A 25,232-nucleotide genomic window follows, 5' to 3' on the forward strand; every position below is an offset into this window, starting at 1 on the left:
TGAGTCAGGCCCTATAGCCTTGGTAGCGCAGTAGGCAGCGTGCGTCTCATAATATAAGTCGGGGATATAGGGTACTAGTCTCTCGAAGTAAATCAATCTAGGCAAGTTCTCTCTCAGCAGGGTACTAGTGAGAGCAACGAGAGTATCTAATCATAAGTCACATAGACATTAGTTTACGAAACGTTAATTAAAGTTGATTTAGCTTAAGTGAGCCCATGTTTTAACCGCAAGCCGGAATCATTATAATGCGACAAGTCTGAGGAGATTGTCAATATCGCCAAATTATTAAAATGCTATACTACGCAGGATTAAATACAATAATCTACACAAATATGAAGGGGTGCGTACCTCTTATTGTTTTCAGATACAAGATGGTACAAGTCCTGTCTAATTTTCTAGCTACGGTACTCTTCAAAAAAGACAAGTGATACCTGAAGTATCAGTATTTCATCGTACAGTGATGTATTTGTCGCAGTCCTGTTTTGAATAGGTACTACTGCCCCGATCATATTAAATAAAAGCGTTGCTGATGTTTTTTCTATCACTTCTCTGAGCGCTCACACTTTCCGAAGCGGATGTAATGTTTTTTTTTTATGACCCCCGCTATTGGGGGGCCTCTCGTATCTTATGGTGGGACAGGGACTTATTTTACAATTTATATTTTTTCACATTCATTTTTATTTTCTTTCTCTTCTTTCTTTCTCTACATTTTCATTTTCTTTCAGTCTATTTTCTCTCTTTCATACAACAATTCATCGGCGGTTGTAATGTTAGCCAGGTAATAGCAACCGATCAAGTCTAGATTCAGCCCTCTCAGCCTTCTTTGTGTCCTAACATTACAGGGGTATTGTCGACGAAAACGGCTCAAGTTATCCATGAAGAAAGTCCATGGAGCGTCCGCCTAAACGATCCAAGGTAGATAGTAGGTTAGGTAAAGAAGATACGGTATCGGTGCTTTTGTTCGTTTCCCGTGTACATTTTGTAGTTATGCCACAAATGCGAGATCAGAGGAAGTGTTTCTTTTAAAACTATGAAAGTTCTTTTTACGAGTAGTTTTAAATTTAAAGTTTATTTAATTTTACAAATTTTTACGAGTTAGCGAGTAGTCATGTTTTTATATTAATAACTGCCCCGACAGTCTTTAGTGTTAAAAGTTACTGGTTTGTCGCATTTTAATAGAAATATAAATAAAAATTATTTCAGTACCAGCGCTTTATTAAGTTTTTTTTTATTTCATACACTGACATAAATACCATACAAGACTTAAATACCTTAACACGCCATTTTTTTTAGTTTTGACATGTAGATCTTTAAGTTTATCTTGTGGTTCGAATGGTAAAAGAAACGTGATGTATTTACTGTTTTCTTTCTCGTAAATTTTCTTTCTATAAAAACCTTACCCACGCCTTAACAAAAATAACGAAAATGTGTCGAATTTAAGTTGAATTGTTTAGAATTTTGCACTTAGCAACACTTTTATTTTTTTGTACCTAATTTTGATAATTCTTAACCAAAGATTGTGTGAACGTTCGCTATCAGTAATGTAATTCATAGTTGTCACTAAATGAGCCGCAAGACATGACTACAAATAAGGAAAACCTACATTATGTGCCAATGTCCGGAAAAGATACCGAGACAAAGACAATGTTTTGACTTTTTAATTAACATATTTTACAACAACTATTTCTGAAGACGTATCACTATGTATAGTACTATCTGTGGAATTCTTTGTCAAATACAACCTGATGCCTTATCAAGTAGTTTGCTTATGAAAACATGAAAGAATTTTGTAAAACAATATAATTAAACAGGTCAAACGATTACGTTTATTACAGGTCAAAGAATATTCTTATTATTATTGTAAGAATATATATAATATTATTCTTACAAAGAGTTCTAATAAACATTTTTAGTATAATTAACGTTTATGAATTCAGATACGCAGAAGCGTTTTACCAATTAATAACGCATCAACAATTATCATCAGTTAAGATCACAGACAAGCGCTAGTCCATAACGATTGTATATGTAAATAGTAATAACAAAAAGTGTTTCGTAATTACTGGTTATTAGTTAATTATAACGCATTAGATTATATAGTTTTCACTTCTGGCAAAATACATTTTTGCTTGAAAACAAGACAATAATGGATACTTATTCGGTATTAACTAAAGTGACAGCGTTTTCGCTGGAGTCTATGGCTATTCAATTTCAATTTATAAAATCTCATTAAATAATTTGTTCTGTGAATTCTCACACACATAAAATAACAAGTTCAGAAAAAACCTAAAATAATGTACAGTATATTTTGTTTGTTTTTTAATGCTTAATAAATAGGAGATCAGTGTATTTTTAACTATGATAACTCGTTAAATTTTAAATTAGTTTTAGTTATATTTCCCCAAAAATAATTACTGCAAACCTATTTCATTACAAGAAAAGTTCATCTCTAAAAATAAAACTTGAAACAATTAAGTCCGATAAAAATTAAAAATATAGCTTGTTTAGTTTGATAGCAGACTAATGGCAAAACATGTATGTTTATGTTTGTACAAGTTCGTTAAACTGAAAACCCTTTGTCGCAGGGCGTAACATTCGCATAGAATTTATAATCCGGCCGATGTACGATTATAAATTCAATCTTTTGTATCGATGACCCGGTCTATTCAGCATTATCTATAAATACCGATGATTAACAACACCGATACAAATCGCAGAAATTACTAATTCTGTTTCTTAATATTCGCTGTTGTAGCAATGACCTAAGTTTGAATGATAATTTCACATTATCAGTTTCACGATTTCAATATTATACTTGAATTTACATAAATAGATCGAGAAGAACTATTATACTCAAGAGTTATAAAACGACTACTAGTACGGACTAATAGTTTTACAAAATATTTTTTCAATATTTTATTCTTCATTTTTCTTCTTCCATCCTTCACATAATCCTCCATTCTCTTTTCTTCCTTCCTTGGCAATATATTTTACTCTATAACTTTTATTTACATTGCGTTCGCACATCGCCTTCTACCCGTCGCCACATTCCTCACAATATTACATTTTTATTATTACATTTGTCAGTCTCTACTGTTACTTTTTTTCTTATTGTCATATCACAGCTATTGATCGCTATTATACGATTTAGGGTTTGTTCATAGTTATAATCATCTTTATGACCTCCTCGCAGTATTGTAAGAATCTGTGGCGGCATCCTGCACTTTTATCAGGGTGGCGAAGCTGCCACTCTCAACATTCCTTACTAGCTCGCTATATCTGTTCGGATAGCGCTGAATAAGGGACAGAGGGCAATTACGTGCACCTGTGTAACAAGATTGTCTGTCCACAGGCTCCAGCGATCATCTATTCTACGCTGTTACTTGTTCACCGCCACTTCAACTTGACAATCTTCTGGACTATATCGATTACTTTCGATCGTCTGCAAATTCTCGTAGAGAAACCCCGAGCATGGCTTGCCGATAAAGCCCGAATGTTTTTCACAGTTTTGTATTGGAATAACATCGTTAACTACTACAGACTGCTTTTAATTCTTCGTTTGACCTAATAAATCGCCTCCAGACGCAGTATAGAAAAATAAACCATATTTATATATTTGGCTGATGACTGCGATGCTTGCGGAACCAGTTGTTATGATACAACCCGGAAAATGAAAATCTATATAAATTGCTATTGTGTATTCAATATATTTGAATAAAACATTCGAGTACCCTGTACACGTGTATGGTAATCCTATGACATGTTGGCGAAATACAACAATGTAATTATATAGTCTGCACGCATGCTAAAATAGTACGGCCTTCACTCAAAAACGATACACAGGATGATTGCTTATGGGTGTAAAAGTACCACACACAGCAATAATATTTGGTACACCCCACCTAAAACATTAATTATTGTTTGATATCTGTTCTTAGAGACATTGTACGAAAAGTTGCCTGCAGCATTCCAATAGCAAAAATAATTATTAATGTAAAATAATTTAGAGCTGCCACTTTATACAAATTCACCACGTGTAACTGCTAGGGCCTGTACTTTTCTTGACACAATACACACAGTATTTACTTGCATGCCGGTGAATTTCTTTTTACCTAAATATAAGCACTATATAAAAACAATATTAAAATAAACTACATTATAAATTACATTCAGCCGTAATAACGATTAGTCAAAATGATACAGTTTGTAAATTTCACTCCATTAACACATCGCTGATAAAGTATTGAAAAATATTTATCACACTAAATTTCGGGTGTCTTATTAATAGATAAATATATCATCAAGTATGTTATAATTGATTCTATACAAAAAGTGTCAAGTAATATTGACGTTTACTGTTATATAGCTATTAATAACTGATTTATTTCCACTCAAATTCACAATGGTTTTTGTATAAATATACACAAACCAATCAATATCTTAGAAAGGCTAGAGCAATGTGAAAAAAACTATGTTCAAGAAATCGTTTATTTTCTTATATAAGTCACGCTTTGTACTTTAATTACATAGGATATAGTACCGGCACTGCTCACTAACAAGATATAGGCAGCAGTGTCCTCTGCGTACCATAATTTCCACACTATGATCGTCAGCCTTCTCACCAAGGGTGGCGATTATGGTATATCCTGTACCTCGCGTCTAAGGGCTGTCACGGTGACGACTTTTCGTATCACGTAAAAAAGAACACGTGGGATCTTCATCAAAAACTTTATATGAATTTAAACAACAGCTAAACGCCCGGAAGACTTGATAATGTTTGTTTAAAAAATCTGTTACAATAAAATACCATCAGCCTAATCAAATCTTCACAAGTGTTAAAAAATTTTGCTTTATATCATATATAGCGTATTTCTATAACAATATGAATAACACTAAAATAATTATAATACATATATATACATGTATATATATATATATATATATATATATATATATATATGTATTTATATATGTATATATATATACAATAAAGATATAACACGTCTAATAACAGTGCTGTTGCAAATGTCATACAATTTGGCGTGGTACTTTTACACCAAAACCAAGCATGTGGTAATTTAAAATATAGTGCAATAGACACTATTAAATGGTGAATTAAACACTGTATTATTAACTTAATTATTAAACGTGTTTACTTCAATAATAAGATAAGAAAGAAGTATATATTAGTGAGGTACATAAGAAATTGAGTTTGAACAATATATACCACGTGTACGATAGTCTTACCGTCTGTAGCAATGCGAAGTGGCATTTTTTTACATGTTTTAAGAAATAATTGTTATTTTTAATATTTGATAGACGCTAATAATACGCAATTACATGAGTTACGAAATATAATTTAATTTCATATAACGAACATAAACCGGAATTTTAAAATTGGTATCATCTAACTTCTGTGAATGATCGCTAATATCATTAATTAACAGAGAGCTTTTATAATATAATACACGAATACACCTCCAGTCTTTTATTTAATATACTACACGACATAGTCAAAACTGTATCAGGTTGAATGTAACCTCAAAACCGTTACATTATATTGCAAAACTAATTAAAAAACGATTACTTGTTATGTAATTAGAGAGAATAGATTTTAAAGTACGTCAATTTTTGTTTCACATTTTCCAAATGTGAAACCAATTAACATGTTTTCCCTTTACATGACGTTGATATCTCCCGTGTATACAATAAATCATTTATTGGGATGAAAACGTTAAAAAATAAAACAAATGTTTAAACTAGAAAATTCTAATACTCAATAGAAATATTAAATTTAAAAAAAAAGGAAAAAACTTCCGTCTTTACACTAATAACTAGCACAAGAATTCGTATGTGTACCTCGCGTGTTTAAAACACTTGTTAAATGTTACATGAGGTGATTTTGTGACCAAATAAGAGCAGTGCAACTGTTTCCTTGATCACCAAATGAAATTTAATACCGATACGGTTGGTAGAGTAAAAATTCTATAAAAGTTGAAACACATGTTCCTATTCCTAGTTGTTTCTGTCGGCAAATTTTAAGACATTGTGATATTCCTGGCGTTATTCTTAGCTAAGCCTGTATTAATATAAAAAGAAGTAGACAATATCAAATAGCATTTATAGTTTATCACATGTGAATATTAAGAAATATTAGGAGAGATTCTTGTTAGTACATATCTGAGCTCACCTACCCCGGATCCAGCGGGGTAAAATTTATTAAAAATTAAAAACCAGGGGCTTGTCTTTGCGTCTTGCATTGTTTTTGATTACTTGTTATATTTCAGCACAATTCTTTAGTTTTTGTGGTTCTTTGGCAAAATAAACATTGAGTATTAATGCTAGAAAAATACCATTCGCATAGAAACAAGCAAGATAATTGTTAAGAGAATACAAAATTTACCTTATCAAATACGATGACCGGACTTGCGGCACCAATGGCGCCGTCTTTTTTCTTTTCAATCTTGTAAACTATGATGTGGTTGTCCCTGACCGTATGTACGATAAACGCTTTGGAGTCTGGGCTCCAAGCGACGTGCGAAGCGCGGTCGAATTCAATATTGACCCGCAGCGTCTTGTGTTCCTTCTGGTTCAAATTCTTGATGTCCCAAAGAATCACTGACCCGTCTAGTGGAACAAAAAAGAAATAATTTTAAACATAATAAAAATAAATAAGCTAAAGTACTTCTAAATTTGTTTAAGTAATCTTTTTATTAATATGAAAGAAAGATAAAAAAACGCTGATTTTGATTTTTGTACTCTTAAAAATATATTAGTATCTAATTTGTAACCATTTAAATATTAACTAAATCTTCTGGAGTAGTGTAAGTGGGCTTTATCTGTGTGGGGTGTGCGAAGAAAGCGTTATTGAAATATTCACTAAAGGTGCCAAAAAAATTATATTAGCCTGTAGGAGCCTGGCATGTCTTTTATTGTAGCTGCATCGAGTCCGTTGAAAAAAATTTAAAAATTATTTTGCTATTGTAATTGTAGTAAAAGTTATATATTTTTTTTTAGCGGGTAATGTAATGGGCGTTTAATAAAGGGTACGTACACTGAGCACTTTACCGGAAAACATTCTAAATGAAACCCAAGCGTTTTAAAACAGTTCACTAAAGGACGTTCAGGCCTTTGTTATTTATCTTTACGACTACGATTGTTTAGTTAGGCTTTTATCTTAAGCTTAACATTATATACTTTTGTTTTATGAAGCAACAATATGCGAAATGAAAGACTTTTTAATGTTTTTTTTTATTGTTTTGCAAAAAAATTCTTTAAAATGTCTTGAAAAGGCTTAATTATAAGCCGAGCAATAGTCCCATAGAAATGAGTTCGTTTACTATCTATGTTTTCGTTTACTGTGATCGCGAACCAGCCTGCCAAGCGTGGTGATTATTGTATATCCCCCCCCCCCCATAGGTATCTTTGGGGAGGACTATGCCTGCCAATGGGCATCTATGAGCTGAAACGATGACTCCTAAATTAATTTAAGGTCACGGACCCTTTAGCTCCGTGAACTCAGCTCCGATGAGGTTGTAAAAGCTTTCGGGCTAATAGCATTAACATCAACAGAGAATAAGTCCTAAATTAAAATGTTTTGGTTTCCCATAAAACATATTTGCACTAAGAATTAAATAAAATATTATCTTTTCCCACCTTATGTTTATATAACATATTCACAGAGAAAAACTGTACCGCCGTTGTCTTTTGTGTGTACTTTTTATAAAATTTGGCATTCGACTTCGAGCATTAACTATATTCACTAAAGAAGTACGTGCATTTAAAGTATAAAATATAAATTTCGTACGATTATAATTATACTTTTGCATGGTTCGATTGGTTTAACGACATTACAAAGGTTAAAGTTCAGACATAATAATTAAAACGTCGTTTTAACAAATTGTTTAATATTACGTCTTTTAAACGTACAGAAAAAATGTTTAACTGGAAATGGTGAAGATTTCAAAGTACTGTACATAATTCCAAAGAACTTAGTCACAGTAAGCGATGTGTTAAAATATAGTAAAGTAGGTGGGCTCACAACTTTGCGAGAACCGGTAAAAGGTCAACACACCGGCAAGATATCATAACTGAGTCACTGTATCAAGGCCTTTTGATTTCAGGCAGTAGCGTAACTCCTGCGTCGGTGACGGTAACTTAACGACGAAGCGAGCCGCGTTTACTGCTCAAAGTTCGCCTCAACGAAACTGGAGTAGCGTTAATGTTTCACTAAATTTATATTTATAAATGCAAAATGTTGAGAGTCTTTAGTCTGTCTAATTTTTGTTTCCAAATCCCAATAAAGGTAAACATTCAAAACGGATAACAACTATGATTGTTCCATCAAAATAAATTATAGGTCTAAAACAATAAACGCTATTTCACAAAAATGTATCATTAAATATTGGTATCATAATTTATAACAAGCTTTTGTTCCCGTTTTATGTTAAAAACGCTATTGAAAAAAATATATAATATATATAAAATGTATAATTATTTTATGATAAATTAACAAAGAAGACTACTTCATATTATAGTTCAAATCATGTATGCGAATTTTTAACGATTTACTATTGGTGCTTAAAAATCATGGTTGAATAAATATACTATATTTTATGAGGCGTCGTCGTTTCAGCCCATATACAACCAACGCATAGCATCAGCCTCCCGAAAAGATATCTATGACGGGATATAATCGCCACGCTTGGCAGGAGGATTAGGGATCGCAAAGTGCTATTATGTTACGCAGAGAACCTGGAAAGTGGTTTGTGAGCAGTAACAATCCTGTATAATTAGTGCGCAAATTATAAAAGATTGTATGCCGGGAATCGAACTGATGGCCTACGAACCCAAGCCACAGTCCTCTACCGCTGGGCTACAGCAATTTAACAAACCGCTACTTAACAAATCTTATAAGTAATATGATACGATACCGCCGCTTACGATTATCTTAATTTATTATTATTTATGATACATAATTGATTAACTAGATTGACTGGCTAATATTAATCTTCCGAAACGCAATATCTTGTTTGAAACATCTCTATCTGTTGATAAATATCTTATTTTTAAATTCTTGATTTACACTTTTTGAAATTTTTTTTTATATTATGTTTAAAAAAAACTAAGTAATGAAATTTCTGAATGATTATTCAAACAATTTAGAGGTTTAACACATGATTGAAGATATTCAATCATATTTAAGCGAATAGCTAACAAAAATTGGACAATAAAAAAATAGTTAATTAAATTTTTATATATTAGGGTTATTATGGAGAATAACTTGATATAATTTTGTAACTCACTTTTTCTTATATCTAACAAGGTTGACATTAAATGAAGTAAAAACCATATCAAAATATTATTGATTTAACTAAGAATTACAATAAATAAATATGTACATAATCTTTCTAGTCATGTGAGAAATAGATATTGATGAAAAAAGTTAAGCCCTAAAAGTACATGTATTGATATTTATACCATTTCACAGATTTCCAATTTTTTTCCATTGTCTATTATTTTATAAAATGTGTCTAAACAGACACTAATGTTGTAGATTTAACTAGAGATGGAATACAAATCTCTCAGAATTCACCATCCCATGTAACCTTCTAGCAGATCTCTCAAAAGAGAATCATGCTCAGCCATGCCTCCCATCTAACAAACGATCATAACCTTTCACAAACCATCCGGCTTCAGCCTTGATAGATGAAGAAAGGGTTGAATGACTGGCCGGCAGGCCGTAGCTTTAATGTAACACTCATTTGCTTCTTGCGCTCTCAAACTCGCGGAATCAGAATATTGTTTCTTGACGTCAGCTACTAAATTTCTTTGTTACGAACTGGAACGCGCTTACGTCACTGCTACATTTGGACTACTTTGTCTGAAATTGCTTAACTTTATGAATATACTGTAAATCTGGCATAATGTTACCATATACCATTGGGTATAAGTTTAAATTGTACCAGATAAGCGGTAAATGGGGCGGGCTGCCTATTTGGTAACTATCGTAATACCCAGGTAATAATTACCCAAAGCTATGTATCCTCAGAGCTAGGTCGAACATCGACAAGTAATGTTAAAAAAATGGTTCATTATCAGTCATGCCCTAAATTATAGTATTAGCCGCTGTGAAAGAAATGGGACAATTAAACAAAGTGATTTCTGTGAACAGGCTATTAAAATTTTAACTTATCCTCTCCATTGTTTATTAAAGAAACCTTCCTGACAATGCTTTGCTGTGTAAACGTGATGCGCAGCGCTTTGTGTGCGCGTGCTTTGTTTAAAAACAGCAAGGATCATGCGATTGGCGTCGGCTCGTACTCCCTGTGCACGTCCCGCTCGCACTTAAGACTTAACACATTCGTATTACATTACTTATTTGTTAATTAAGGGTTGTGATATACCCAAATTTAGTAAAAGTTGTAATAAGTCCATCGCCTATAAAGTAATACTCTACATGTCGGTAAATATGGCTTGATAATGACATACGTCACACCTTGCGCATGCTGAACCTTTTACTATTCACAGACTACTCCTCGGGCGCTTAAAACTTTTAATGTAGATCTAAGATTAATCCGATTCTTTTAAAAAAAAAAAAGCAATAACTTCGGTACTCTGCTATCAACAACAGCCTTCTTATTGCAAGCACAGGCTGCTTTTACCTGGTTCAGTGAGGAATTCAAACGTACTCTCCGAAGACAGATTTATGCTCAGTCCGGAAAAAAACAAGATCATACGCCGCCCGTCGCCACCCGGCCATGAGCGGCTAACTACATAATCTCCATACCACTACCTACTAGGCAAATTTTCCTCCTATCAACGATATGTAGAATCGCTGAAGTTTCTTCCATTACTTCTTCTCTCAGCGCTAACACTTCGTGCAGTAGTTATGGTAGGTATAGTTATTAAGTACTTTAAATAATCCAATTGTAACAAACGATCGAGCCGTAGTTCTGCCGTTTCTGGCATCCTCAAAGAGATATGCTAAATGCGATTCCAGTGACAGCCCAAGCTCTCGTGGAGGATCTTACCCCCATTCATTTTCAGGAACGTCTTCTGGCAGACATTATAATAATTTAGACGCAGTCCAGTGAATTACACAAAGTAACTACCCAAGCCGAGGTTTCCAACGGAACCTTCGGGCGTAGCTGTGAAGTGGTTTAAACTAAGCGCCAACGGTGTTATACAAAACTGAAATCCGGTGAAGCTGTAAATTCCGAGAGGCAAATATTATGTATCTCAGAAAATAGCATACTAATCGGGTACATTGGTATGTGATTTCTTTTGGTATACGCAGCTGTTCACATTACGCAAGCTAATATTGTTTATTAAAAAACAAAACAAGAAACCATTAACTAAGCACATCGTGTAATTAGCTTAACGTTCATCAATCATTCTAAGAAGTTTAAGTAAATTGCTCGAGTAAATTAATGAATGGTTAATAATTAGCTAATATTTAATATCCATATATAATAGTTATAGGAAATTGTTTTAATGTTTCAAATATTAATTTTAAAATTTGAACGCCGACTAGACTAAGTTTATTCGTATTATAAGTGTCGTAACAATACCAATTTTTGATTATTTTTTAAGCTGTACGTAATTAAAAACGCCTAATATCAAAGTGTGTGGCTGGACAATTTATTATTTTTATTTGGGACGACTTACTTTACAGTAAAGTAAAAACATATAGACAAATAAAACCAATTTTCAATAAATAGCCAAAAAATTTTATAGATATAGTAAATCAGCGTTCCTCACACGGCGACATTTTAAATGGACAATGGGTAATCATATCGTAAAGTGGAGTTCACATTTTTTTTAATTCAATGCGCAATAAATTTCCTTAAACACGTACAACAATGTTAAAACATCATGGCGCGTTTAAGTCTTGCGCGTTCAATGTCCTGCTCAAGGAAACTAGGAAGTATATAGCACAAAACACATGCAAAAACTTGAACTTTACCAATGGCAGATATAATTTTTTTACATATACAACATATGCATATATTTGAATAATCATCGTCAGTTATGAATAATAAGCCTCGTCATTTTAATATCAAATGAGACTACTTTCCGGTGTGATAGAGAAAAATTTTGTGTCATACGATTTGACGTTGAAAAACGTAAGAAACATTAACTTACAAAGAGAGATAATTTGACATAGTTAAAATTAACATTTAAGAATATTTTATTAATAAAAAAAATACTCTTTGCCTGGTAAATAGAAGTATTTGAAATCAAATGTCTTTTCAACGAACATTATCAACATTTATATAAGTATTATCTAAAAAATATTCATATATTTTTATTCATAAAGGATTCACTAGAGGTGACTGTATGTCTTTAATATTAGTTTATTGTGAGTGGTGTCGGTATACCAGAACTGATTATAAAAAACAGCTGACAATAGGACGCATAACCCCTTTTAACCTCGTTGCCAAGTTTGATAACAATGGCAAATGCCTGTCTGACTAATACATCTATAGTTAATAATCATAAAGGAACGATATGATCCTAATAATAAAGATAATTGTGTATTATTGTAACGATAACAACTGCCGTATCTGTTGTTGATAATTATTCTAGTTCACATAAAATACAATAAATATTGCTTTACTTATAAATCGCATTTGCAGAAAATTCACACAGCAAAATATAGCATATTTTTAGCATTAAAACTAACACGTATATATTATCATAATTTTATATTTTGTTTTACAAAAGTTTTCGCGCAATGAGATTCGTTTACATCTGGTTCAACCGTCTATTTGTTATCTTCACTTAACGTTACGAACAGTGACCTAGATTAGACGTAACTAATTTGATACTATCATTACGATAAAAGGTTTGTTTTATAAAGATATTTCTATTATACTGTACGATGATGATTTCCAAAAATTACCGTTATATTACATTATACATACAATTTATTTAATCCGTATACATTAGTTTTTTTTTATTTAAAAATTAATCTTTTTAATTTATAAATATTTAATACAATAATTGAAACTAAAATTCTTTGAAATTCGAGACATAATGTTCATTTACTTCGATCTTTTTGGTTTAAGTCGGTGATAAAGTGATTGTTACAAGCGCTTAGGTGAGTTTAAGTAAGATAATATTGTGAAAGAGGTGGAGGCGACCGGGCCAACGTCATTGAGATCGGAGGCACCTTGTATTGTTTGGGTTGGAAACGTTTATATGTATGTTAAAAATACCTCTTAACACAAAAACAATTTTATAACTTTAGATGTGCAGTCTTATTAGTCTGATTTCATCATCATTTCAGTTATAGTAAGACCCACTGCTGGACAAAGGCCTCCCACTAACATTTACAAAAGGATACGCTGTAATCTGCCTGAATTTAGCTTATACAGTAATTGTAAAGGTGTAAACGCTTTTAATGGAGTGAATGTATAACACATTTGTCAGCAGAAACCTATAAAAAGCTTTTACACCGATTTCTAATAACTGTTAGAATGCGATATGCGAATAACTTCTGGCAGTACAAAGTCTGGAACAGATAGTAAACAACAATTTTAATATATAATAATCCCAAGTTTGAATACGCTTATTTTAAGTATATTAACATTTTGTTATTTATTATTTTTAAAACCATTGAATTTTGGATTTAACACCTATAACCACCAATTACCTTGTATAAAACATAGTATTATAAATTAAAGAAAGCAAAATTTTTTTTTTAAAATTCATATTTTGATATTAATATTATCATTAATAATTTCATAGAAAATGACTCATTTGTATCGCTTTTCTTTAAATTCATTCGCAGACGCATCGGATGACTTACGTGTTATTCTATTATTCAGTCATTCGCTCGATCAGCCGGCAGATGACGTGGCGGCGGCGGGCGTCCTCGCTTCCTAGAAATGTGATCGACTAATGACGGTAACTTTTAACGTCATACTTGTGTATTGGATTCGTATTACCGGTTTCTCAATTAATAGTAGATTATTTAGAAATACGTCAGGTTTTTTCAAAACACCTATTATTAAATTACAATTGATTGTTACTTTTATACATTTTCCGCAAATAATTATTTACAATTCATTTTATACACATTCAAACATGCAACTATAAACACTCGTCATATCATAGATAAGGTTGCTCAGAAAAAATCTGCGGACTCTAGCGGCTTTTGCGATATAACGCTATCTAGCGAGGAAGTAATAAAGATTACACATATTTATATCTTATTATAAAATTACTATAAACGTATAAACATTTGTGTATGAAAAGTTTTTTTAGTTGTTTTGTATGCAATAAAAATTAATTCTTTTTTGGACAAGAACTGTAAATAGGAGTAAACACGACCGGTCGCAAGGGCATTCATTACTCTCGACCGGCATGTTTACTAAAATTTTCATACAAATCTGTAGTCAGGTCATTAACACTAGTCATCCTTGAAATTCGAACTCAACATACACTACCACAAACTGCTGTGTTGTTAGAAAATTAAAAAATAAGAACAGTTTTATGCTGTATGCGTGGCTGCATGTTCAAATACTATGTAAAAATAAAATTGTAAATTTGATTTCTCAACTTCAGCCAAGGTGGGAGTCATTAAGTTAGCTCATCAACCCACTAAGCGTTTCGTCATATTTTACGTAAGACTATTATATAACAGACTTCAGTGCAATGTCGTCTGTCTTTTATCTACAACTCAACCAAAAGTAATAAAGACTAAAAATTTACGTTTCACAAAATTACTTTGTTATACATATTGATTTCCGTTGTGTGAATTTGTTTGTATATTATTATAAAAACATTCATATAATTAAAGTCGGTTGTTAAATTTTTGTTTTGTTTTTGCCGTGCAGGCATTCTTGCGCACATTTTTGTATAAAAAGGTAATTCATTGCTAAGTAGTCTCTACCTGCAGTCGACTAAATGTTTTTATGTAAAAGGAACAATAACTCTTAATTTTCCGTATCCTTAAAGCAATAGGAATATATACCAAAAACAATTTACTATAACAATATCTGTATTGTTATAGTACACTATTATAGAAATGGCTGGAATATTTTTTTAAATAGTCATCACTACTAAGAAATTTTACATTTCTTATAATATTTAAAAGACCTTGGCAAAATTTTTCCCGATACAATTCGCATTAAGGTTTCCCTTTTTATTCTTAAATATCTGTGTGTTAATTTCGTCATTGTATAGTATGGGTAGATAAAATTTTCCTCGTTAGTTGTAACTTGACCCAGACATTATGAATCATCGCCTTAATAACATACAGCGTGTTATTTCAACCGCTCGGAATTACCTTGCGTCAGCTTCTTACTTATGGTCATGCGTCTGCAAATCCTCGATTATTTCGTGACTACATCTTGCCTCTTCCTTTATTTGAATAACAATAAAAACCATCGACACTGTCATCGTATACTCTATAATGTAACAACTTGTGTAACATTTACACTGACTTCAATGAGATAACGAAAAGTATGATATAGAATACAAGATAACTTGTCGCTGATGTTTTTATTTTAATATTATTGAAAGACTGGAGAACCACTCCTGTGGTAACGGCTTATGCATGTTACGTTACAGAGAAATCTAGCTTAGTGAAAGTGTCTCCTTATTAACTACGGCAAGATAAACATGTGTATAATATGCTGACGGAATAACACTGATGTGTGTTGATGTTGTTATTGAAAATGTATGTCAATATTTAGAAATCAAACGAATGAACTCACACTAGTTCATTTTGTTTATAAGAAGTGTTTAGATATTATTTTCACGTATTTTAGGTTGTAACTTACCAAAAAGATTTGCGCAAAGAAATCAAACAAGGTTTTTAAAAAAATATTACGTTTATTGCCAAATCGCAATTCGAAGGCACATACGCGAGTACGCGCGCTCCGTCAACGTAACAAGTCGCAGTCTCTTAAAATTAATTCACAAATATTCACATGCATAGTTCATGTTCATAGAACAATCGTCTAAAATTTTATCACTCGAAATCTAGGCGGAACTGATTAGCGGATCGTACGGCTGCAATATTGGCAGCTGATTAGGCGGTTGGACATAATTTGTTAGATCGTCTTGGACTTTGAGAAGGACCAAATCCATAGCCGCGCGGGCATCTTCCAGAGGCGAATGTCCAACACTTCCGCGCTGGATGCTGCGTCCGAGTAATTCTTGGCTCAACGCGCGTAAGGAACGTCGAAGTGGGAAACCGCGCGAGTGTGGATACAATGCACAGGTATCCACCACGGCGTTGTGAAGCAATTTCAAAGCGCGAAGATCATTATCCAATGCATGTCCAATGAGAATTGTGTCGTTGCCTACGAATCCGAGTATATCATTTTGTACGTCTCGTAGCGTCTTGGTCGCGCGCGCCAAGTCGCGCGGCCTGATGCCTGAGAAGCGGGTGTTGTGGTCAACGACCGGCGAACTAGGCTTCACAAGAGATTTGTATACTAGTCGGCCGTCAGCTGCTATCACCGCGATGCTGGCTAACTCTAGCCCTGCCGTCGTATAACACATCTCTGCATCTAACGCGTAAACACCTCCCCGGGGGGAGCGTGCGCGAACGTAGCCCTCCAGCGGCCCATTCATCCCCGGGCGCGTTCCGCTCCATACGTGAAAACGTGCAGTGCTGCATCCCTTCGATCCCAAAGGCAAATTGCAGCATGTATACCGAGAGTCACATCCGTAAACACGACCCCAGTGGTGGACACAAGTTTCTTCCACTAAATATTCACCGTCACGAGTCATACGAAACATTTTATCACAGCGCATACATAAGTGTTCCACTGCATCCGCTTCTTCGTCGCTGTCGGAGCGCGGAGTGGAGCCCCACGAGCCCCGGCCGCTGTCGCTTTGTGAACCGCCGGGGACGAACTCAGGTGCGTTGACATCCCACGTTGTCAGCTGCAGCGGTCTAGGTCTGGGCGGCGGATTTATGTAGACGACCGCCTTGGACGACGTGGGCTCGATCTCCAGCGGATAGCCCATGGCCCACATGCGCTTCGGCGACAGCAGATGCGGGCGGAGAGCTCGTGCTAGTTGTTCGGAGGAGATCCTCTGCGGCGGCGACGGCGCCGGCGGCGTGGCCGGGGGGCGGCGTCGATCGCGCGGCCTGCGCCGGCGTGCTGCGGCGCTGGCAGGCTCCAGCGAGCCGACGGTTTCTTGGTAAAACCAATCATGCCATTGAATACAAAAATGCATGTTTGTTGGTAGGCTTGTATACACATAGAGTCGAGAGGCGAGCGCGGAGCTGGAGCGGTAAGTACGTGCAGTCGCGCGCGCGGGCGCTGTGGCAATGGCGCGCTGGTGGGGCAGCCCACGCTTTATACGACGTCACGTAGGTAGCGCGCGTTCGTTAACGGGACATAGCGATCGACCGGCCTATTCTCATTTTTCTAAACAATAATAAAACCTTCTTTCCGAAAGATTTAAAGAGATAAAATAAAAAATAATAACCCTATTGCAAGGGCAATAACCGGGAGATCTATTATTAAATAAAGCAGGCGGGCGGACATCTAAAAGGTACCTCAACCTTTGTTTACGTGAATCAGCTGTTTTGTTCGCCGAGTAAATATTGATCAATGCGTCTTATTTCGCAAGAAAGAAAAATTATACTTTTATTTTTTTAGAATTAAAAAAGTTAGAAATTACAAATAGTTTTAACAAAGTTATGAGATAACAATAATTTTATAATTTAATTTTAAAATATATGTGTTTCTTGGTAACAAAACTATGACCACGCTAGTAAAAAATTAAATTCTAATTAGATTTTAATTTTTTTATACTATTTTAAAACACTTTAATTACAACTCTGAAAAGTAATTAACAATGAGTTCTAAATATTGCCTTATTAACGATAATGCATATTTCATAAGTTAATAACTACGATTAACAAAACATTTAAGTAAAAGTAAACTAATGTTTTAACAGAGGTCCAAAAAAAACAAAGGCATATCATCTTATACGTATGTTGTGTTCAGGATAGCTGAACGATAACGTGAAGGAAGGACGGCCATTGCCCTTATATGACGTTCGAGCAAAATAATGCTTAAGAGTGAAAATCGAAATCAAGTATGCGCTCGTCTGATATTTTCTTCGTGAAAAAGATAATTCCAGACAGAGTTATTGATTTTTATGGCTGAACAGCTATTCAAGTTAGAATGGGATGTTATATTTAAATAAAACACCCACCCACGCAACATATATTTAAGACAAAGAAAAACTGCATTTGAAGGACGCGCCATCTACCACGTAGCCACTCTTACAATGACACGTTCATCTTTAGTCGATTGAACTCATACAATATTAATCTATTAGTCACTTTTTACGTACAGAATAATTCGTCTTATATTGTGAACAAACTGAACAATTCACGTAACGAATTTCAAATTAAGACCTAATATTGTAATATCTTAATAAAATTAGAAAGTAATATTTTCTTTCCATTTGTATCTTTATTACTGTATCTATATAAGTACTAATAATTAAAATCTGGATAAATAAGTAGTACGTAATTTATACATGTTTTTATTAATTTTTATTCACAAAACTGATGTACATTATAATAATTCCTTAGCTGACATCTCTTAAATTATTTTTACAATTTTTACCGAATAGATAGTCGATAAGAATACGACTTGCTGTCTGTTTACTTATTTTATTTATTTCACTCCAGTAGTTCTTATTTAAAAATTATTTGTAAATGTAAATTCTGTTAATTTATTTGATAATTTTTTTTTTTATTGAGGGCATCGAACCATGAAACAAATCAAGATCTTTATGCATCGTATAATCTGAGCGGGTTTGTATATAGGCGAGTTTAAAGCTAAAAAATAAAATATTGGTAGCATCTTGGTCGTTGATACGGTCATTGAGAGCAGAGCTGCGTGGCTTGTGATTTGCTGCGTCGTGTGTGTGTATGCGTTTGTTTGTATACAGTGGAACGTGTGGGCGGCGCCTGGTCGCTGACACCGTCGATAACCTTCGAATCGATGTCAGAACGCATCGGCAAACGGTAACGCGCACGCTACCGACTTGAGTGGATAGTAAGAAGTACATCTTATCAGGCGCCATGTTGTCCAACCTAGATGCGAGATATACTCGCGACAACAACGATGCTATTATGAACTTTACATATTGACGACTCTCTTTGGATGATTACTAAAACTGTATTAAAATTAATAAGTTTTTCTTTATTTTATCAAACATTATGTTATTACCCGTTGCATGTAACGTTGCAGTAACGTACAATTTGCCATATCATAATCTGTATATATTGATCGATCATCATCATAATTTCAGCCGTAAGATATCTACAGGTTATGTCTAGAGGCATATCCCATAAATTTTCAGTAAGACCACTTAATCAATAAAATAACAATAAGAATAATTTGTCAGTCTAAAACTAAAATAACATACGAAAGTCTAAAGATCCTGTACTACAAATATCGTATCGTTAACAAGGCCCTATCTAACTAATCACACCTTAACGAGGCTCATCAGTTAATTACGGTGAATATATTTAAATTACATGTAATTAGAGTTTCAATTAATCATACATGAGTCAATTATTTTTGATCCATGACAAAACACGTTTCCAATAACATTAAACACCTACTTTTGACGTTCCACTCTCGAATGCGATCAGTAGGTCACGGCTATCGATGAGTTTGGTGTTGAACTAATATCAGTTGACTTCACAAATGTCGCCTATATTATATATATTATTATATATATATTTTGAACTTTTTCACTAGTTACTATTAGTAGTAAGTAACTTTAGCTATTATTTCATTGCATAGTTTTTAAAATCAAATACTTAAATGGCAAATATTAGATCTAACTTTGTAGGTACTAAACTGGACATGAAGAGCGAATAATAACGGGCTACACTAAAACAAAAGGGAAACTAACTTGTTCGCAATATCACGTGTTGTGACGTTGTCTTTTGGTGAAAGTTGAACATCACTGGAGGCTTTTGGCGGCATGTTCCAACTCCACCATCACAATGCATAGACCAAGTGTGTCAAGGAACACACACGGTGATGGTTAAGTCCACAATATGTACAAAGGCTGACTAAATTATTTAATAGACATCTGCCTTCTAGCCGCTTTACCGTCATAAGTTATCTGCAATATATTTTTAAAGCAGTCGACAGATTTCTTATACAAAATACGTTATTATTAATAGTTTTTCAAAACCTCGCTCTTTTATTTTTAAAATAATTCGAAGTCTTAATAAAACTCGTAATAATAATAATTGCAAGGTCAATGGTCTATTTTTGCCAAAATCGTTCTTTGAAGTTTAAAGTGCTATCGAGGTGGCCTAATGAACATGTTGAAACGAGTTCGTATTAAACCGGAAAAATACCGTTTTCGTAGCACGTCCACACCGACGCCAACAAATACTTCCTAAGCAATGTATTCGTGTCTCGTAAGGATAATACGAGATCCTGAAAAGTAATTGGTTTTTTTGTGGTAAGTGGCTATTCTGTATTTATTATTAAATTATGTGTTTCGTCTGTTGTCTATTAGACAATACTGTTACAGAGATTATACAATGGTGTATAAACAGTGGCGTACCTAGAACTTTTGCCGCCCGGGGCGGTCTCCAGTTTGCCGCCCTTTCTATTATAAGTCAATCAAATAGTGGTTTTTATAAATTAATAAATAAATAAATAATTAACACATAAATAAATTATTAAGTTATTTAATCAATATTAATTAATACACAGAGTAATTTTTTTAGACATATTTGTATGCACTCGTAAATATATTTATAAATATAATATCTACTCTTCTAGCTTTCATACTAGAAAAATCGTGTATAATGCTCTCAAAATTTATATTATTTGTAATTTCTTGTTCTATTGACAATATTGCAAGATTTTGCAATCTTAATGGACTTATTGAAGAACGAAGTTTAATTTCAATTTTGAGAAGCTTCTTTCGCAACTAGCGACACTGATTGAAATTGTTAAAAAAATTCTCAACAAAATTACAATGTTGGGAACAGAATTTTCCAACCTATACTGCTGAATAAATTTTAGCAGATCAAGAGGGCTCTTCTCCTCGTTTTTCTAATGTTTTGTTTTTTTTTTCAGTGTAGGTACAGCCATAAAAACCTGGATCTTTTTTCTTTCAATATGGAACTATTCTTTATCAATGTCAATCAAGTCATTTATTTGACATTCAAATTCTTCATTTAGTATGTTACACGGTAATATACACGAATATTCTTTTATTTCCTTTATAATTCTTTTATTTCCTTTATAATTCTGCCCATAGATGAAAACATTTCTCTTCGTACTTCTTCTTCTAAGGATAGCCCCACGTCTCCACGTCGAATTTTTCCCACTCATATTTTTTTCCTTCTAACTCGACGCTCAGTCGATATCTCCATCTCTTCACTAATTATTTTGGCTGCTATAACAGCGTTTTGTACTAGCGTATTTCTTTGTTCCATGAAATGTGTTTGCAAAGAATTTAGTTTTATATGGCATTGGTGGACATTTAACCCTTTTACTTGCAGGTATTTTTGAGCGTCCTTAATTTCCAAAAGGACGGGTTCCCATAAATGAAGGTAACATAGAAAAGAAAAAGATTGCATAGAATTGAGTAATATTCCAGCATCTGATCTCGTTTTACTATTTTCTTCTTCTAATAATCATTATAATCATTTATTATTCAAGAAAGAAAATAAATATGAAATGAATAAGTTGCTTTTTACAACTATAAGTAAATTTAAAAAATGCCGCCCCAAGGTAAGTGCCGCCCGGTGCGGACCGCACCCACCGCCCCCCCCTAGGTACGCCACTGTGTATAAATTTCGTTGCTTTGCATGAATATAAGTAACTCGAACAAAAAGTGAATTAGCATGAGTTTTGGAAAGTTTTGTCTTCCCAAAAAATCCTCAATAAAAATGACCTCTCTTGAAATGCCACAAGCATATTAAACATTCACAAATGTGTTTAAGCAACCTGACCGATATAGTAACTTTGTACATACTTTGTAGTTATTTTAAAGGTGCATCATTAAGAAATCGTAAAACTTACATAAACATGTACTTGTTTATTCATCCAATAATGACTTTTGATTGGGATTTTTAGGCATAATTATTATATGAATATTATATATAACATCATTAGTTTAATTTCAGCTTTGGGACGTCCCCAGCTGAATATAAGACTTTCCCATTGATTTCCAGCATAAGGGATGGGTAGTTGGGTCTATGACTATATAAATTCTTTAGCATCCCATGCTCCGTCGTTATGCTATCGCTGCCAGGACCTAGGGGTCTGTTCTTTTGTCTATAGGTATGTACCCAATCTTTCTGCCTATCGTCTGTAAATACTTTTCCCTCTCACGGTAACCACGGTAGGAGAGAGTGATAACTTCTATTTCCACCATAGACTCTTGCACTGGATACGGGCAAAGCAAGAACAGTCATTGTGGCGATCTCTGAAGTTGGCCTATCACTTGGTAGGACGTTTATCACCTGATATGATGGTAATGATATATTCTATATACGTTAATATGTAACTGTTTTGAATACATAAATATTTGTATTTACCTACTCACTTGTGAAACCAGGATTAAAAAATACTAATTATCCGGCAATTTATTATTATGTATAGATGTCAAGTACATCGTCGGCTCTCCGGCAGACAGTAGCCTATTTACAACTTTCAGATTACGAGTTAGCGTCGTAGTATCCTACATTGACCGCTTATCTAAACGGTACTGCGCAATAAGAATGGACCTGTTAGACTGGCACACATCATCTTCCTTATATTTTTACTGCGAGATACCGAAAAATTATTATTATTCAAATCGGTCTATTTAACGTTTCAGTGCAATAAAAATAGGTTCATACACATAATCAGCTGAAAAATGATCGGTAATCTTTATTTAAAATATATCCTAGTTTATGTAGAGGTACGTATGTCTGGATGTCTTTCTTTATTTTTAGGCGTGATTAACAAATATTCAAGGTAGAGGACAGATAAAGCGGCATTGGGTTGTCCAAGAGGCGGATTCCCCGGTGGAACGAGGCATCTTGCCAACCGACAATACGTCATTTGCATTTCACGACACAACCGCAGCAATATTTAGTTTTATTTGAATGAATTATCAGTATGATTTTTTAAAAAAAATATTTATGTTTTAATTATCATACGGATAATGTTTAATAGCTTTACAATGTTTTGATGAATAATATAATGCATGTTAAACAAATTTTTTGATCCTTTATAAATGTAATTGTAATGCTAAAGTAAATACTTAAAATAAGACAATTTATTCAAGCGTTTTTCATCATGCTGCATTAATTACCACATGGCCATTTCCTAAAAGATAAAATAACAATTGTTTTACTCACTATCTCCCGCCTGCTCCTCCTTCAATAAATTCATTATATATGTTCGAATCAGGGGTCAGTGATTTCATGCTAGACTAGTTGGATGACATTGGGGTGACCACTTGGCGTTGCGGTCATTGGCCCGGTCTGCGTATGAGTTACGTTGCCGGTCTATGTAAATTACTTTGCGCTAAATTATAGGAGAATACAATGTCATGCAATCAGCCAGCATGCATCTTTGTCGTACAAGGCAATATACTTGGAAAAACATCGTTACCAACGTAATATCAAATTCTAACCACTATGATTTAATTACACGGAAAACCGGCGAACGTCGTCTTTTAATTACCTCGATTTACCATTCGCCTTGAAAACGTGCACAGGTGATTAGCGAAAATTGTCTTTTGTTTTAGCACTAACTGCCACGTGGCGGAATATCGTTGCTCGCCTGAATGATAAGTACTTTGCGACAATATTTTTACTATTGTCGGTCGTTTCATTAGATTTATCGTGTGAAGTTTCATTATGGAGTTACTTAAAACTTGAATAACAAATCTTCATTAAATTTTTAGTAAGTTATATATTTGATATTTAAAATTTTGTTTAGCATTTTTGAAGTCTAAAGCGGCACACGTCGCTCGTGCAAACGATGGACGTTGGGGCCTGAAAGGTTCCCGAGTAGCGACAAGGAGCCGGCAGACGCGGCGTGGGTACGCCCCCGAGGTGGACCGATAACATAGTTAAGGTCGTAGGAAGTCATTAGGTACGGGCAGCGCAAGACCGGTCATGGTGGCGATTTTTGAGAGACATATGCCTTGCAGTAGGCATCTATCGACTATGATGACGAATGCATTATTACGACTGAATATTTTGCACAAAAGTTTGTGTAAAGACAATAAGTTAATTAATATAAATCAGTTATTACGTTGTTTCTCGTTATTATATTATAATGGTGTTTATAGTAACAACACGTCGTTACTATAAACACAACGCGAGCCATTTGCGTCTAAAGTTAGCTAAGATCTACTTTGATTCTAAAATAACATTTGCCAATACCGCGATAATATTATATGACGTCAACTGTGTTTGTTTGCGTTCCAAATAAAACGCAAAATATTTGGATAATTCGACGAATGATTAAAAACATTGACCTTCATCGAACCCTCAACCACCCTCTAATGCGCACTTAAAGAGGTACGTTTTACATTTCAAGGTTGTTGAAAATTGTCAACAACATCCGAAATTGTCTCGTTTTCTTTAGTAGACATTATCATAAATTTGAGATCTTTGAACCTTTGTTTTGTAGCTCTGATCGCATACCTACACGGCTCGGACATATTTAGATTTATAATGTGGAGTCGTGTAGCGCGTTTTAGATTGTAGCAGTTATATATGGATAAAAAATACCTAGGTACTGATAATATTTTTTTATATTTCGGTATCATCCGGTGGCAATGACTTTGATGTTTTAATAATATCAAATTCATATAGAAAAGTATTTTATCACTATAGAATTAGCAATGTTCTAGAAAATGTTTAAGAGCACTTCCAGAAATCGATGTAGTCTGTAAGTACCTTAAAATAGACGAACCGTCAACATCGCTGTTGCCTAACGGTTCACATACCGTGATTTCTAAAAGGAACTGGGGTGCTTGATATCACAAGCATTAAAGCAATCACTCCTTCACGTAAAAATGAAGGTCACACATCAGATCTTGGTAATTTCAATGAAATAATGAAACAATGTTTAATTTGATAACGTAGCTTAATGCATTTTATTATTACACGAGCTGCCAAAAGGACTTTGTACGATTCAAAGGTACTGCCCTGTGTCAGTCCAAGAAAAATTAAATACAAGAAAAGTATATAG

General features: G+C 33.9%; 2 protein-coding genes across 2 annotated transcripts in view; both read right to left on the bottom strand.

Moving 5' to 3' along the window:
- Positions 1–25,232, bottom strand: part of LOC137933358 (transducin beta-like protein 2) — a 67,064-nt gene that overhangs the window by 18,493 nt on the left and 23,339 nt on the right. Inside the window, exon 3 of the mRNA XM_068777287.1 lies at positions 6,404–6,627. Within this exon, the coding sequence (XP_068633388.1) occupies positions 6,404–6,627 (224 nt within the window). The remainder of the gene's footprint in view (positions 1–6,403; positions 6,628–25,232) is intronic.
- prage lies at positions 15,827–17,290 on the bottom strand. The gene has a single exon (XM_068777288.1). The coding sequence runs from the start codon at positions 17,203–17,205 to the stop codon at positions 15,997–15,999; it is 1,209 nt and encodes a 402-aa protein (XP_068633389.1). The 5' UTR covers positions 17,206–17,290; the 3' UTR covers positions 15,827–15,996.

The sequence above is a fragment of the Battus philenor genome, unplaced genomic scaffold (assembly GCF_028537555.1).
Source record: "Battus philenor isolate CCGP_79_NKW_IND1 unplaced genomic scaffold, ilBatPhil1.0.hap1 SCAF_13, whole genome shotgun sequence".
Taxonomy (NCBI): domain Eukaryota; kingdom Metazoa; phylum Arthropoda; class Insecta; order Lepidoptera; family Papilionidae; genus Battus; species Battus philenor.